This window comes from Xiphophorus hellerii, chromosome 6 (genome assembly GCF_003331165.1).
Source record: "Xiphophorus hellerii strain 12219 chromosome 6, Xiphophorus_hellerii-4.1, whole genome shotgun sequence".
Lineage (NCBI taxonomy): Eukaryota > Metazoa > Chordata > Actinopteri > Cyprinodontiformes > Poeciliidae > Xiphophorus > Xiphophorus hellerii.
The window spans coordinates 5826944-5845171 of record NC_045677.1 but is presented as its reverse complement, the minus strand read 5'-3'; the positions used below and the strand labels follow the sequence as shown (position 1 = coordinate 5845171).

The window sequence follows — 18228 nt, the reverse complement described above, 5'->3', positions numbered from 1 at the left end:
TGTTGTCTTGCAGCGAGGTCCTAGGTTCAAATCCCAGCCTATATGGAGTTTGCATGTTCTCCCTGTGGATGTGTGGGTTCTCCCATGCTTCCTCAGTTAAAAACTATGACTGTTAGATCAGCTAATCTGTCCAAGTTGAATATGCCCTGCTTTTTGGCCAGTGACTGTTGGACAAAAGGCACCAGCCGACCAGCAATCCTATGAGGATAGGCTGTATAGAGCAGTGGTTCCCAAAGATTCCTGTGCCCCCCTATTGGTTACAATAAAAAACCCTCAAAAAAGAAAAAAAAAAAGAATCAACAGGGCACACACATCATTCAACCAGACATAAACCTAAACACATATTTTGTTTTCAAACTCCACTGAAGTTTATTTCACACTTCAGGTTGCAACAAAACACACTACAAACCATCTTTACAGGGAAACACTTTTGTGTAACCTTTTTTTCCCCCATTCATCCATACCGCTTCCAGCGCCACCCTGCAATGGCACGGCGCCCCCTGTAGGGGGTGCGCCCCACACTTTGGGAACCACTAGTATAGACAATGGACGGATGGTTAGTTCTGACATTCAACTCTCACCTGAAGTCTGCAGAGTTACCATGGTATTCCTTGGGTCTTTGTGATGCTTTTTGTTTCACTAATGTTCTCTAACAAGCCTCTGATATCTTAAAAATAGTTGGATTTAAAATGTATTTCAGTTACACACAGGAGGACGATATTCTGAATAGGGGAGTCCTGAAGGCTCCTGAAGATTTCATCTGTCGGTATCAAAATGCCGAAGGCTAAGTACGAACTAGTTTAGATTGGTATTCATGAAAAAAATTTGAAAGATGACACATCCATTCGGTACATAATTATGCGCTACTTTTGTTGGTTTCCAACAAACAAATCCCAATGGAAGACATTGACGTTTGTAGTTGTCAGGTGGAAAGACACCCAATCCTCACTGTATCTTAGCAGAAGTTCCTCTTGCCCTCATGTCTTAAGATGATGACAGAAACTGGAACAGAATAAAGTAAAGTTTTCAAAAATGCAGCTCAGACTACAGGATGTCAAAGGGTTTCAAACATTGTAATCCCCTACCCGACACTGAAGCTGTGCTCCAGGGCCACAGAGGGAACGTTTACTGTTCGCCGTGCTCCGTGCCGTTTCGGAGCCCGTCTCTGAATGGTTTTCCTTGCCACAGTAGAACGGGGACAGCGAAGGCACAGATGGTAACAGATGGAGAGTCAGAAGTGCCCCCCCCAGATATAAGGACTTGGCAACAGGGAAGTTTTTGTTGGGGATGCAAGCATCGAGGCAGGTTAACCTCGGAACCTTTCTGAGAGCGTCTCATGGTGTCCACACTGCCCCCCTTCTCCCCTCCCATCTGGCAGGACACGCCGCACACCATCCTATTTTAATTCATCAACATGAAAGCTGCGACGGTCACAATTATTTCCCGTATCTCAGCACACAGGATTTCATATTTCATGAAAGAAAAAAAAAAAGAAAAGGGAAAAGCAACACAAGGTAAGCCCTATCGGAGCAGATGCCTATAAGACGCGGTAAAGAAAACGAATATCCGAGAATGGAAAATCTGTCCCCACCATCTGCCTCCTCCGTGTGCGCGGCGTAACTCGTAGGCCTCAGCAAACACACGCAAACGCATTTGCTGACACTAACAGCAGCTGATGTTCCCTCATTCAACCTCGCTGATGTTAAAAATGAAGCACAGTATCGAGGTTCTTGTGTTCCCAGCGATGGTTGAAGAAGTTCTGGGTTTGTAAAGGTGAGAACGGCAAGTAAATTCTCTTTGGAGTCCATCAAAATAAAAGTTCGGTCTTGTGAACTTCTTAATAAACTCCTGCTGGTGAGACTGAGTGGCGTGTTTTTATCGTTTCTTTCCCTGTTTTCTTGTCCAGCGTTTCAGCTTAACCCAGGTTGAGCCGTTGTAAAGGCAACCCAGGCATTGATCAACGGATTTGCAGCAACACAAAGGATTCAGCAACATTAACTGTCCAGGTTGACGGAGCTCTTTGTATCTGTGTGGTTCAGTGAGTAAGAGTCTTGTCCTGAATAACTGGTGTTTGGGGGCATGAGGTTATTTTTTATGGTGTTTTCTGCAGCTGAGTATCATGCTCTGTGCTGACGGGTGTTGGTCGGGAGCGGGCTTTGGATAATAGCGCCGCAAGGCTGTTATTTTACCTGAATAAATGGTAGATAGTGAAGGAAGCAGTTGGTAATGGGTGTTTTGTTCATGTGTGGGGAAACTGGTGCTCCATGTCTGTTATAGCCGTGACCTTTCCACTTCAAACAGCTACAGGAAGGAACATCTTGCCTACGTTCAGGCCAGCTCTGATAGAAAAGTAAAGCTGCTCAAAAATTGATTAAAGCATTCACATCAGCCTCTGTGACTTGTGGAACAGGTCAGGCGTTTCACTTTGCTCCAGGTGTTTCAGTTGAAAAAGGTCACAAGGTTAAAATTAACGTAAATATCAACGCATATTTAAATGCTAAAGGGACAGTGATTTAAAGGTAAAGAAAAAAAACATTTTCATTCTTGAAGAGGACATGCAAAGTTGTCGTGGAAAGGCACTAAACTCAGTTGGATCCAGCCATATTGTAAAGCTTTTGTTTCACTTTTCAATTTCCCTGCTATCATCCCGTCATACTGAAAAATACATTTTACTGAGGTCTGAACATGAGGAAACAAAGAGGCTGTTATAGAACATCAGGTTCGGACGCATTTTTAAAGTATGTGTTTGCTTCAAGGCACTCTTCCTGTGAATAGAGCGCATGTACTGCGCCCTATTCAAGAACGTGGAATTACCAATGTTCTGCTGCTTTGATGTCACTGTCTCATTTTATTTATTTAGTTATTCCAGTTTAGTTCTCTGTTTTGTTCATAATTTATCCCCAGGTGAATGATTCTGTTGCTGTGGAGCTCATGGAGGAAAATATTTCACCAGCCACAAAAACAATCCATCACCACCTGGCTTATCTGGTGACCAAATTATGGATGCAGGAGCTGACGAGGCTTTTGTTTTTTCTTGTTTCACATCTTCACATGCTACTGTAACAGAAAGCCACGGGGGAGGCTACAGTGCTAACGTATCAAACTCCATTGAATATGAAGGACGCCAGAAGACGAGAAGCTGCAGCGTCCGAAAAACAACATGCCCCATGCACCTCCTTCTGCCAAAGTTTGCACTTTTCAAAAGCAACACATCTAAAGTTGCTAATCCCGACTTGGACAGATTGCCATCATAAATCTTTGAGCATAAGCACCGGGGTGGTAATTTAGACATTACACTGACACATTTCGGTTGTCATTGGACTGACAGAGGAGAGCAGAGCAGGTACGAACGGGGCTTTTACTGCATGACAAATGACTAGTGAATTAATCTGCCCTCTCCTGTCTTTGTGGTCTCAGCAATCAGAAATGCACGTGGCTCTACGTACAAAGTCCCAGAGAAGTCGACGGGGCGTGATCAAAGTGTGCTCTGAAGCGGCGTGGATGGCACAATCCTGTCCTTACACAGCAAATCGGCTCGAAAATTACCATCGTCCCTGAGGGTCCGTCTGGATTTTCATCATATTGTACCTCTGTGCCATGAAGGGATGGTTCACGATTTTTCAAACGCGGTGCTGTTGAAAGGTTGGAAGCGGTTCATGTCTGAACAACAGTAAATAAGAGTCTGAATCAAATGGCTATTGCTTCAGAGAGGACAAACCAACTCCGTCATGTTGACAACGGCTTATCTACCGCATATAACCCATGACCCGCTAACAACCTTTTAAAAGAATCCCACTTTATAAGTTCTGAACGCTCGCTTTAAAAGCAGAGCAGCAGAACACGAGGAAGGCGGACAGACCCAACTTCAACAGGCAATGTAAAAAAAAAAAAAACAGGCTTTCATCTGACATGCTGCCTCAGTGTCTGGTCAGCTCGTTATCTCCGTCTTCCTCTGGTTTGCCCTTTTTTTTCTCTTTTTTTTAAACGTTTCTTGTGCACAGATTACAGTCGGAGAGCAACAGTTGCTATGGTGATAGTAAAGTCACACATGAAAGGAAGTCCTATGGACGTGCGGACCGACCGGCACTTTAGCTTTTACAGAGCAGACGTCGCCGCCGTGCGTCCCCGATGTGAGTGAGCGCGTCCAGCATCGCGTTAATGTGCCGCGCTCATCTCAGGCCCATTAGAACTGCATGAGAAGTAAAGAGAGGGAGGCGGAGGGGCGGAGGGGGGAAAGCAGCACATGATGCATTAGAGGATCCGACTGGAATCTATATTTAGCCATTAGCTGGAAACGCCATGAACAACAAAGCTAACGTTAAATCCATCAGCTATCAGGACTGGGCAATTACTCATAGCTGAGAAGTATGCTACTCTGTTCTAGCCTCTTTAAGGACGCTTTGTCAGGGACGGCTAAGCCAAGATTTTCTTTTCTTGGTGGGATGCCACTGTTATAATTTGTGTTGGATGGAAACTGAATAACATTTACACCCCACAGCTGGAGTATTTTTCTTTCCCCTAATCTCTACATTATGTCCGTCACTTATGTTTTCAGTAGAGATGCACCAATCCGATATTAATATCTGTGTTGGTCCCGTTGCTGAAAAAAAAATCTGAACTACTGACTGACGTATTGAAAGTATTCATACCTGGATTTGAGCGTAAAGCAAACAAAAACCTGCATCCCAGTGACTCAGCATGTGCAGAAAGAAAACATGTCTCACACTCTCAAACAAAGTCGCACAGCAAACTGGCACATGAGTTTTTAAATACATTACTACCTTTCTATGGCTTTCCAACAACTCTCAACCATTTAGCAATATTCTCCTGCCAGCAGTTCAACCTGTTGAAGTTTTGGGAGTATACTTTCACTATTTTTAGATTTTTTAGATTGCTGCCTTTATTTGAAGAGACTAGCCTTGAGAGTTGTCACGAGGACGGGGAAGTCAGAAAGCATTAAGATGCACATTTACCTCAGGTTGGTTTTGGCTTCGTCCTCGATACATTTAGACAAGAGCAGAAACAAAACTTAGTATATCATAGCAAGGGGAAAAGCTATCCAAACCAATCTGATCGTATCTGAACAAGCAATTGCCCCCTAAGCGCAATAACTGATTGTTTCATCCTTGACAGCTGCCACCAACCCTTTTGAGATTAACTAGCCACGGATTTTGTCCACTTGTTTTCACAGATGTGTTTTAATTCAGCCACACTGGAGGATTTTAAAGCGTGAACAGCCCATTTAAGGTCACGCCGCAGCATCTCCGTCGGATCCAATCCCAGCATCTCCGAGTCAATCAGAGGTAGGGTTACTGGAGTCCTTTGCGCCGCTGCATAACCTCATTTGCACTCAAGGTCAAGGTCAAAAACTGATATCCAGACGTTTTTCATCTGGCTTTTCTGGTAGAGCACAAAATCCACGGCTCTGCCGAGCGCAGCGCGCGGTCCGAACCAGGAAAAGCAGCAGCCCGCTTCTGTGTAAGTGTTTCCCTGATTCTGCACATATGGCAGTAATCAGGCCTGGTTGTTATAAATGAAACTGATTAATTACGGTTTATTCATGACTAAACAAGAAGGGTGGTGTATTTCTAAACAGATAGATTTCCCGCCACTTGTTTTCAACATACGTTTGACGATCTGGAAAATGTAGTAGAGGGACTCGATTAGAATTTTTTAATAGAGTTAATTGCAGGGTCTGTAATTAACCACATTTTAATCAAAAACTACATATCAACGTAATAAGAAAAATTTTCAATTCAAAAACCCATTTTACTGCTAAATTATCTAATAAATATAGGAGTTCAACAGCAAATATATTTCTTGTTTTTAATCCATTACTTAGGTTATTCAACCATCAGATTGATGCAAAGTGCCATTCTACACAGATTTCAAGTGATTATTCGTGGAACCTCTTTAAAACAAAATCCTTTAGAAATGTCAAGTTAGGACGCTGACGTTGGCGTCGGGGGCATCCGCAACAAGTTTGGCATCGAAATGCTTTTTTTGGGCTTGAACTTGTTGTGCCAACTTCTTTTAGCACAGATTGAAAACAACAATAGTTTTTTTTCCAGCGTCCCGTCAGGTCGTCTTTTGCTGACCAAGAGAAATGGCTCTGTCGTCCGTCGCTCGTGCGTCAGATTTACAGAAACGAGAGTATACAAAGGGTCCGGCTGGAATCACTGGATGTAAAAAAATAAATAAATAAAAATCAATCAATTGTTCAAATTATAATGCGTTAAAATCTGCGCAAGTAACCAAAACGGACATGTTAAAATCCTGGCCGTAGAAAAGTGACAAAAAGTCAAATCTATAAGGGGCAAACACTTTTTCACCCCACTGTACGTTCCACATGCCAGACTTCATAGTGTCCTTCACAAATAAGACATCACAACGCGGCCGAACCCACATATCCATCTGCATACATATATTCTGCATGCAGACCCAATTCTACTCCATATAGATCTAAATCACCTCTTCAGTGCTTGTGACGGTTCCTGGACCATGTGATTAACATGTTAAAGGCAGAGGCTGATACTTTGTGCAGATAGTCCCTTCTCCTGAGCCGTCTGGCGGCCGCTCCCCCTCGCCCCCGTCACCCCTCCCCACCTCTCCACTTAACTCAAATCGATGGGCCCTCCTCCAGCCGAGCCATTTATCAGAGCGATCCGACAGAACTCGTGAAACAGCCACCGAGGACCTGGCCCCGGCGACCTTGTTACTGCAAGCTCACAATAGCCGAAACCCACTGAACTAGCTGCAGCGGCTTTGTTGGTAGATGGAGAGACGAGGGGAAAAGACTGCAGGATGAAGAAGTGGAAGGCAAACGCTGGAGCTCCTGCTGGTTCAGTCGGCCTCAAAGACAATCCCGCCCTCTGTAGCGCTCTGCGTCTTCCTGCTCAAAGCCAATCCAATCCCGGTTCAAGCTTTCAGCGCGCAGAGGATGCCTCTTCCAATCAGATCACTTATGCTGTTCGCCGCGGTGACATGGTGTGAATTACCCTGTCCGTGACACCTGAATCACTGTGCCACCGAACCCTGGGGCTACATGGGGATGGCTGTTACTACATCTGGATCCCTGAGATGAGACACGAAGGCTCTCAGTGGACCTGACTGAGTGGCGGTTTCTTTTCCTCCTTGTCTGATGTTATTTAGCTCCATCCGTAACAAGGTGCAGGGTTTTCTTCACTGTCTGCCAGACTAGCAAAACCAGCCAGTTGGTTGCCGACCTGTTTCTATTCCTAATCGTTTTACACCCATCTGAAAAGAACTCCCATAAGCTGAATATTTTTCATGCATTCACAGTCCAGACATTGTTAATTGAGGAGATGAGACAAGTGGAGGAAAAAGATAAAAACTACATACCTCTTCAGGCCCTGGATGTCTGTTTTTAATTAGCAGTTTTAACCACATTTTCACAACATAGACAGAAGGTATTAGATATGTTTCTACCCAATTGCCGTACGAGTTAGTCGCAACACATAACACCAGTTCTAAAGTCCCTCCACTGGCTCCCTGTAGCTCAAAGAATAGACTTTAAAATACTCTTGTTAGTTTATAAATCACTGAACAGCTTAGCACCACAATACATTAAAGATCTGCTTTTATTGTATCAACCTTCCAGACCTCTCAGGTCTTCCGGTTCTGGTCTGCTCTGCATCCCCAGAACCAGAACCAAACGAGGAGAAGCAGCTTTCAGCATCTATGCACCACGAATTTGGAACAAACTTCCAGAAAACTGTAAAACAGCTGAAACACTGACTTCTTTTAAATCTCAACTGAAAACCCACCTGTTTAGAATTGTATTTGAAATGTAATCAATTACAAATTTATTGATGTAACTTGACTTAATGATTGATTCTATATTGCATTGTGATTCTGTGTTTGTTATGATGTAAAGCACTTTGAAATGCCTTGCTGCTGAAATGTGCTATACAAATAAAATTTGATTGATTGATTGAACGTTTCAAATATTGCATATCAATCAGATGGAAACATAAGCTGCTTTTCCATTGACTATATAAAGGCGCAATTTTACATTTCAAAAATAAACTTGCTTAAAGGAAACACGTCCATTTTGGAAAAAAACTAATTTTTTTGATAAAAGGTTTTGGTGCTAGGAGGTGGGCTTTTTTTTTTTTTTTTTTTTTTGCCCAAACTGAAATTGGTCTATTTCATAAAACTGCAACAGAAACACTTTTTTTTTACATCACCCCAGTCATGTGCTCAACAACTGGCTGTTGCCACTGGTGCAAACCACAAAGAAGACAACAGGAAGTGGTAGATGACGGATGATGGAGGATGATGGCGCGTCACGTTTTTAAATTACTTGAACATGCGTTTTTAATTTTGTTTCTTATTTAATGCAAACAAAGCAATTGTGAATTCATGTTTTTCTGACATTGGTGAAATACTGAAACTTTTGTAATGGAAATGTAGCTACAGCTACTGATTGGAGAAACATCACAATCTTGGGTTTCAGTGACAGGTCAGGAAAGGTCATTGGAAAAAAAAAGTCACTTGTTTCCAGTCATAAGTCAATTTCTTGGTTCATCTCTAGTCATAATCGTGCGTGGGAGGACAAAACGTAGCCAAGACCTTTCCTTAATGCCTCACCCAATCAGGGCCTCTAATAATGCCTGAGTCCGTTTATCCATCTTATGCTTCATCATGTACTACTAAACCAGTGCTTCTCAATTCCAGTCCTCAGGCCCCTCTGCTCTGCATGTTTTAGATGTGGCTCTATTTCAGAACAGCTGACCCAAATGATTGCATGATCTCTTCTGCAGTCATCAAGTCCTGCAGAAGCCTGTTAATCAGCCACAGATTCAATCCAGGTGTGTGACAGAAGGGGACCACCTAAAACATGCAGGACAGAGGGGGCCTGAGGACCGGAATTGAGAAACACTTCACTAAACAGACACCAGCCTGTCAACAAAACTTAAAAATTGCTCTGTTAGAACTGAACGTACCTCTGATCCTCCTGGACTCCTTTCGCTGGCTGGTTTTGACACCCGACTGGACCTCGGCCTCTGCTGACATCCTCCACCGCTGAGTCCCTTGTCCTGCTCACAGCAGATCCACCATGAGTTTAGCAGCGCACTCGCTGACCCCCCTCGATCTCCCAGTGTTCGATTCGCCCTCCGTCGGCTCTCCGTGTCTCTCACAGCGGCTCTTTGGTAAGGATAATCTCAGTCAAATCCATGGCGACGTGTCTGATACTCCTCAACAAATAAAGATCCGGCGTCAATAGATGCGCCCCGTCACTGCTGGTCCGCGGCGTTTGAGCGACGCCGGGCAAAACATCGAAGAGCCGATTGAATTATGAGCCGAACGATCCTCTGGAGGGGCGGCTTCAGATCAGATTTGACATCCTCCGGAGTGCACCCGAGTTCTCACAGTGAAGGTCAAGTATCACATGGTTTCCACTGTTGCTCTTTACGAAGGTTCACCTATTGCTCAGGAGCAATCCCCCTGGGGGAGACTTGCAACACTGACTGAATCAAATATTGTTCTTCAGAGTAGGTCAGAAGTGGATATTATTCTTTGTTGGAGCACTTCAGATGTGGGTTAGCAGCCCATCACAGTCTGTAGCTCTCAGCACTGCAAGGCAAGGAGACAGAGATAACAAATGTTAAGCTACAGGTGGTTAAAAATTAAAATGACACGTGCTCCCTTGTTCACTCATTACAGTACTCGCGTATAAAATGGCGGGCAGCAATTTAACAAATCAACAAAGATGTTATTATCTCTTCTTGATCATCAATCCTTAATGAGCGTGCAGCTAATGCTCGCTGCTGTAGCGGCCACCCATGAAGAAGACCTCTGGTGAAATATTTAACAGTCTCACTTTATGTACTGCTCATGAGTAAATACAGAACAGCAAACCATGACCGGCGCTGCTGTTGCACGCAAAGCAAATTTTCGGAGGATGGACTGCTAATGGGTCCAACAGCAGGAGAGGAGGGGAGAGGCTGTTTCAAAGCAAACGGTGGCGGTGCCACTCCTGGCACCGTGAACTGGAAACCCCCGCATTGTTTTTTAATGCCCTTGAATCATCCGCCGCTGACACGGGCCAAGCCGTGCCAAGCTGGCACGGCGGCTGCCGCGGCTTCGGTTGGCGAGTTGAGGTGCCATTGTCGGGGAAAGAGAGGACAGAAAAGAAACTGGGCACTGGGAGTAGCAGGGAGTACACCGTCATGTCTGACATTGTGTGACATTGTTGGAAGTTTGTTTCCAAGGGGGACCCTTGTCAGTTTCCCCCCAGAAAGACTTTTGTAAACGGCCACGACAGGAAGGAGAGCTACCGGGGAAACTGAAAGCACCAACGAGCTGTGTATCAGGAGACCTTTCATTCAATCATGGACAAAAGATTATAAAAGTCAACACTTCTAATGTCAAATTAGTCTGAAAGTAAAATTCAAGTCTAAAACAAGTAATTACAGCAAAAACACCAGGTAGTTTTGGTCTAGTTTCTAGTGCAAATATATTAGTATAGCTGAAATAAGACAAAACAAAGTACTATTTCCATTAGCAGCTTATTTCACTTATAGCATGGGAAAATGATTTTTCCCATGTCAATCTGTCAATGGAACTAGTACTTCTTCATCAATGTAAAGGAATTATTGACTTAAAACAAGCTGTTATATCTTGCTGAAAAGTTACCCATGAGTGAGTTTTGCGTTATTTCAAGTGTACTAAGATATTTGCACTGGATCGTCCAAATATTTTGTCCTTTTTTAAATCAGAAGTGATATAAAAAGGACAGTGAGGGAAGTGAAAGAAATTTTCAATGAGAACTGGATGTGTTTTACATGCAACAACAATTTCCTGTATTGCTTTTATGTCTGAACAATGAAGTCGAGCAAAATTATATATAGAAAAACATCATCCTGGCCTAGCTAAAATCTCCAATAACCATGCTGTTATCTGATGAACTCTGAACTGAACATGAGCTTTCGGGCCACAATTCTAATTCTAAATCTAAATCCAGCATCATATTTACAAATGATGACGGTGCCACAACCACAACCCTTCATTTAAAATACCAACAAAGGTTTGGGCACATTTGTAATGGCCGACTCAGGTCAACAAGGATTGTAGATAAGGTTTTTGAAACGAGGTTGACATGATTTGTGCATGTGAAGAGGAAGGATAGTGAACATATTGGACAAAATGAAGAGAGCTCTAAGAAGATGAGCCGGTGAGACAAAGAGGGAAGCGAGATGAAACCCGTTGAGGCGACCCACAAAGCGACCGGCTGAACAACGAAGAAAAGAAGTGAACTGTTTTGCTCAGACATGTTCCATTTCCTCCGTCAACAGCTGGTAACCGAGGATGACTCATCACCACGAGTCACAGTTCGGATTCGTCCGACTATAGTGTCCCAGTCCGTGTCCGCTCATAAGTCTGATAGTGTCACCCAGGTCCAGCGGCGAAGGAGCAGTCTATGCCGAGAGTCCGTCCCAGCAGACGAGGCATTGGCGTGTCGGCGGACGGAGAGGTATTCTCCGTGTCACAAAGAACCTTATCAGAATGTAATTTTCATTACCAATGAGAGAGATATGCCTCATTGTATTAGAGCGAAGAGCGACTTAATGTGATGTATGGCTGCTTTTCAGAGCCAATGCTATCTAGGTCACCCAGACTCCCCAGTCTGCTCCGTGTTTTAACAGCTCCCACTGTCGAGCAGGATTTGGGTCAGAGTTAACGAGCATCACTCATTTTTCCAGCTTACTCTCAACTGTTAGGGGATGTCAAAAGAACATCCCCACCCCCCAACCCTGCTGCAAAAGTGGCCATTTATTTATTTATTAATTTTCTCTCACTTTGGCACCTCCTCTGTGAAGTGCAAAGGAAGCCCTCCTCGAGCAAAGCCGGTTTCGCTTCGCCTGGATATCCTCCGCTTCCTGCCGTCAGGGCCCGTTTCTGTTTTCATCTCCGTCTGCCAGAGAGTCTGAGACGATACTCGGAGTTGTTTGCTTTCTGATTCACTTAGAGTTCCTTCCCCCTGCACACAGTTTACCGAACAAAAACAGGCATTTTGTATCTTTAACCTGACGTGCGTCTTCCCAGCCGCTGAGCGCATCAATCACTCTTGAGCACAAAGAAAGGGAACTTTTTTCACCAGCCCGGATTGTTCGGTGAGGGAGCGATTATGTCATTAACGTACACGCCATTCAATCAGGAATTTGCTTGACACGATGATTTTTGTTTGCGATTAAATAAAAACTGAGATTCCCCCCCCCCCCCCCCCCCCCCCCCGCTTTGATTTACGTTGCCGAGAAACAAAAGCGGATAATTAATGTCAATTATCTCCCTCCGGATGTCTCTGTGGATAGAGATAACTCATTAAGTGTGATCAGTTTTTCAATCATTTTTTTACTGCCTTCGTGATATAATGGGCAATCAACTGAGCGCGAGTTGATTCTTTTCTTAAATTCTTTTCTTTTTTCAAATCAGATCATTCTGGAGTTTCTCCTTTCAAGCTGTGGCGTCGCGGCACAGTGACATCTCCTCCAGAGGCTGATTTTTAATAGACCCCACAATCAGCCTCATATTGTGAAACAAGCAAGCCTCGGTGCATCCTGCCACTGATGAGCAACAAAAGGTTGAACAGCCATCTATCACTGGATATGGCCAATTAAACCTCCGTTCACTGTGGACGCTTCAGGCCTGCGGATCACACACACACACACGCGCGCGCTCTCCTGTTAGAGAATAAAGGAAGCCCGCTCTCTCCCAAGGATCTTTCCTGCCTTCCGCTCCAAGGCTGGCGTGGCCCCCGGGAAGCTGCTGGAGCGTTTTGCTCGACCGACAGACCGGCTCTGGCACCTCGCGCTGGTCATCTTCGTTACAAAATGCCTCCCAGCTCATGGACTGGGACAGTTCTGTCACAACCTGGCCCATCTCTGAGCTATAGCCGGCCGCGTTCCCTAGAGTCACCCGCGGTGGCAATCAGCTGCGTCCGTCAATAGAAGCAGCTTTTCATCTGCGCTGTTGTGGAATAATTAATTTGGACCCTTATATTCTACTCTGCATCAGCTTTTATCAGCCTCACAATCAAGGATAAGTTCAAGTCACTTGTAAGCGGCCTTACATGCGTCTAATTGCCATTAAATCCATGATAAGGTTAATGTGCCTTCGTTGAGCTAATTAGATTCCTGACTACAGTAGAGAGCGGTTGACTGGCATGAAGCTCTTTGTGCCAATACATCATTCTGTTAGAACGAGAATCTACACTGCTTTCAGAATTCAGCTCTCGTTTTACTGATACCCTTAAATAAAATCAAGTGCAACCAATTGTCCTAGAAGTCGAGAAGCCAAGACATGGTCGTCCACCCAAACTGGACGAAGCTGTTGTAAAAGGTTTATAATAGAATATATTGATACAGGTAATAATGCTCTCAAATAGGTCAGCAAATATGGAAGAAATGGCAAGAAGAACATCAGATGTTTAGATTCAGACCCTTTTATACAAATTATGCGTTGGGGTGTGATTGGGTCTACATACAGCTTTAATTGTCGTTTGCTGCTGTGGTTTCTTGGTTTTGTTTTTTTTCCTCTTTCTGCAGGTTTAGAGGCAGACTAGGCTTGTGCTCCCTCTATGCTTCTCTCGTCTACTCCCATCTTCTTCTTTCCCCTTCTCGCCACCTTTCTTCCTTTAATTTCTGTTGCTCCTCTTGCAAGCGCTGCTTGTAAATCGGGGACGATGCCGCTACCATGTTTTACCGTTGTAAAACACGATAAAGCAGCATAATACTGTGGGGATGTTTTACACCAGCTGGCACAGAGAAGCTGTTGGAGACTTAAAACTCAGGCGACTGTTCACAATCCAGCAGGACAACCTCCTCAAACATACCAACAACATATAAAAGATTGGTTTAGATGCAACCGTATTTATGTGCTAGGACAGTCCAGTCAAAGTCCAGGCCTGAATCATATGGGATATATGTAGACATATATGGCTTAAAATGACGTTGACAGATGTTCTCTGTACCTTAATCTCAGTCGGGTTGGACAGCTACATGCCACACCTTTAAGCCGTTACATGTAAAACAGTTTGAAAATTAAGTATTTTTTTTCTTCCACGTCACGATTATGTGCTGTTTTGTGTAAAGTTTGTGGCTGCATCCTAACAAAAAGCGGAACAAGTTTAACGGGTATATCTCGCCTCTCCAGTACAGACCAGAAAGCAGTGAAATTCTTTCAAAGTTTTATATCAAACATTTGATTTCAGGGTCAATGCCGACGCTGAAATGTTGTAGACGAGTAGCAGCCTCTCTTTCTCCTGGTACTCCTGTGAGAACTGCCGAGGTCGTTCATGCGCGCCCCGTTTGGGTCCGCCTCATTCCGACAAGATGGAGGACCTTTGACGGTGGAACAGTCAAGTGTACAATCATGAAAGGTGAAGAAAAAGGAAAACAAACAAAAAAAAAGATACAGTAAAACTTAACTGTATGCACTGGAAGCACTCATTTGAGTCGAAAACAGCGCCCCTCGTTGTTTCAGGTTCACTGAGTGCAGCTGGGCAACTAAATAAGCAACGCCACACAGTTGCTTTGCTGCACTGATTTATGTCAGCACAGGCCTGGGAGCTGTGCACCCGGTTAGGATCGTCTTTAACATGGCAGCCCCTCACTGCCCTCTGAAGTGCTGCTGCAGCAGCGCTTACCCAGATCAGCTGCAGGATAATCAGCACCTATTCATGCTGAAGCAAAAACCGGGGATAAATAAGTTTTTTTCTTCCCTCGGCTATATGACAGATATGAAGAGCTACGTTCCCTTTAGAGGCCTCGAGACACAAATAATGCAGCTTGTGTTGGAAGTTTGCATTGGACAGACTATAACAGACGTATTCAGGCTAATCTAGTGTCACCAGCTCCCTATGGTAGGAGCTAACAGCGGCATGACAAGAGGACCGCGCTTACAGCAGCGTTTCTAAGGGCTTCAACTCAAATTTAAGACTTTTAAAGACCATCATGAACAAAATTTAAGACCTGAGTGGATTTTAAACACCGAGGATTTTAAACAGTCTACTCTTGCTACTCTAGATTGTAGTTTATCAGCAGCTAGTTACTTGTGGCCTCAAGGGACTAGTGCTTGAACTTGGTGTTTAAAATCCACTCAACCCCTGACTTCAGAGTTTGTATCTCACCAAAGACCAGCGCTAGTGGAAACGGCGGTGACCGTTCTCTGGTGAGCTTTGTCGTCACCACATCAAAACTTTGACATCTCAGGTGTTTGTTTGTGTCTCTTGTCAGCAGCTTTGCGCTTCCAAGATTTTTTGAGTAAAATGCAAGTAGCACCGTTGGCAACAGGAGTGAGCCAGTGACGAAGACGAACCTTTCCAGCGAACTGGCGCCAAATTTTAAAAGTTTCCTTAGCCATTAAAAATATATTCAAAACTTGCTAGCTAAAGAAAAAAAAAGAAAAATTTACAATGATTTCACTTTTAGCTATCTAGCTGTTTACATCTGACACCGACTAACTAGTTGCTAATATACCCTTGCTAGCTTGCTAGCTACTGCTACCCTAGCTAGATATATTGCTAGCTAGGGTAAGCAGTCTACTCTTGCTACTCTAGATTGTAGTTTATCAGCAGCTAGTTACTTGTAGCCTCAAGGGACTCAAATCACAGACGACATCTGCGCATGACTCAGACTTCTGCGTGACAGAATAGTCCCACAAGTAGACAAGTAAGCCTTTTGTGCACAAAATGCACGTTTAATCGTACAGAAGTGAGCCAATGGCAATAAATTAAAAAAAATTTTTTAGCCCATGACAAATATAAAAAAACTAGCCAGCTAAACAAATAATTTTAAAAAAAATCACAATAAAAACTAACTTTTTAGCTAGCTAGCTTTTTTACATTTGACACGGACTCACTAGCTGAATAACTGATTAACTAGCTGCTAATACACCCTTGCTAGCTATTGCTAACCCAGTTGGCTATATTCATAGCGAGGGTAGCAATATACTCTTGCTACTCTAGCTAGTAAGGGTATATTAGTAGTCAAATTTAGCCTCAACTGACCTAAATCACAAAAGACATCTGCACACGTGACAGAAAAGTCTTGCGATAACAGATAAAAATCGAGCTTGACCCTGTAAGATTGAACAGTCCAGCCATGACAAATGTTTTTTTTAACAAATTTGACATTTTAAACCCTTAATTTTAGAAGAATTTTACCAGAATTTAAGACTTTTTAAAGACACCCTGTACAATCTGTCGTTCCATTCGTCTAATAACACCCATCGTGTGCTGGAGGTCCAGAGAACCGGCTCCTGGAACCGTCTTACAGCACTTAATTGGCGTGGCCTGGCTTTCCAGAACACCTCTGGCGATACTCTGCTGCTTCCCCCCCAGGAGTCTTTAATTTGCTGCTGATTTGGTTTGTTGTTGTGCCGCGTCTCGGTGTCTGAACAGTGTGTCAAACAGCCTATTCACCGCGCTGGGATGGTGGGAGAGAGAGAACTGGGTGGGCTCCAGCAGGCCTGGCAAACACTTCACGGCCAAATCTTTCTCCGTCTCTGCTGCTCTCTTTTTGATTCGCTCTAAACAAATCGGTCCTAATGCTGCATTTTTTTTCCCCCTTTTGTTTTTACCATTTTTTTCTCTCACTGCTCCTGCCTTTTGTTCTTATTTGTCCTATTTTTCCTTTTTTTCTCCCTCTCTTCTAGCATAATGCTGTGAATAAAAAAAAGGTTGAAGCATGTTTTCTTTTGCTGCCATCCCACCTCTGCCTTCATTATTGAGCAACAAAGAACTGCAATCACAAGGGCTAGGTCATTATTTCATGCGAAGAGTAATTAATGAGACAATTAGGGCTTTTTTCCCCCTTCTCTCTCTGTTCTCTCGTATCTAAATAAATAGCCAAAAGGTGTCCTCTTTAATCGCACGCGAGTCATGGACAAAATAGACACACAAGCAGCTTCCTTCATTGAACTCGACAGCAAACAGCTGTTTTTAATGTTGTTTCGACTTTTTGTGCCACCCAAAAAATGGGGAAAAAAAACCTCACAAATTTGACTCGGGAACGCTGTAGACAGGGAACGTGACTACAGAGACTTTGTGTTGTCGAGATAAAAGTCAGCATGATCAAAACTGGTGAGCACAAAAACATTACCTGAAGTCTGCGAAGCTGCAGCAACGAAGCAGAGGGGAAGCACCACCACGGAAACTTTTTGTTTATCTACCTTTCCCGTCACACTGCGACGCCGAAACGCATCAAACGCGCGAAGCTGAAGGACAGTTTCACTTAATGAGCGGCGTACAATAGAGTGCTGTGCTCTGGGATTTGAAGCTTCTTCGTTTGGCACAAAAAATAAAAAATAATGTCTAAAATGAGACATGTCCTTGCTGGGTTTCTGTTTTATCAGCTGCCTAGTATGTGGGGATGGAGGAGAAACTCAAAAGATTTGGTATAAGCTACAGAAGCCTCTAAAGCATCAGTGATCATTTTGCTTTAGATGAACTTGGCCAATGCAGGAATATTAACATCAAATATCGATATCGGTCAAAATTTTCATATTGCCGCATCCCTATTTAAAAACTGCAACATTTCAATGCAAAAGTGGACAAACTAAGAAAAAAAACAAACAAACAAATGCCGATTAATTACTGCATATGTCGTGCTACCACAGGTCACTTTGGAGAAAGCAAACCTCAAAGCAAGAAAACTTCATGTACCGGATATTTTTTTCAAAGAAGTGCTTTGATAAGTGACTCATTAACAGAATATCATTTTTTTAAGTAGACCAATGAATCTTTTTTGTATGAATTTAATCAAACTTAGAAAACATTTGGCCTGTAGCATGAACATCCAGAGGGTCGGTCAACGCGAGCCGTTTACTCAAATCGGTTTCTGTGACGGCTACCTCCTTCTCTTTCCCGCTGTCTGATTGCGAGAGGCTAAAGTCCATCCATAACGTACAAACACCAAAACCTTTTGCAGCTGCCCGGGTTTTATTCTTCCTTTGATTCCGGTCGGCTTGTTGTAATGAAAACGCCACAATCCGCCCTGACCAACCCCGATTAGTTTAGCACTTTTCATTACCGTAGAAACACGACGCAGGTTCGTATTCCTGCCGCAGCCTTCATCTGGAACGATAGACGTTCGGAGGAATCTACCTGTGGCAACAGCTGCGTCTCGTTCCCGTTTTGCATCGACGACGATGGTGTTTACCGTCCAATCGGGAGCAAAAACGCATTTCAACACAGCTGAACTG

General features: G+C 43.7%; 1 protein-coding gene across 2 annotated transcripts in view; it reads right to left on the bottom strand.

Annotated features, from left to right (window-relative positions):
- LOC116721135 (disabled homolog 1-like) overlaps window positions 1-18228 on the bottom strand; it is a 67300-nt gene that overhangs the window by 31961 nt on the left and 17111 nt on the right. For both annotated transcript variants that reach the window (XM_032564674.1, XM_032564675.1), the window contains exon 2: window positions 8970-9600. In XM_032564674.1, coding sequence (XP_032420565.1) covers window positions 8970-9039 — 70 coding nt within the window. In that variant the 5' untranslated portion in view covers window positions 9040-9600. The remainder of the gene's footprint in view (window positions 1-8969; window positions 9601-18228) is intronic.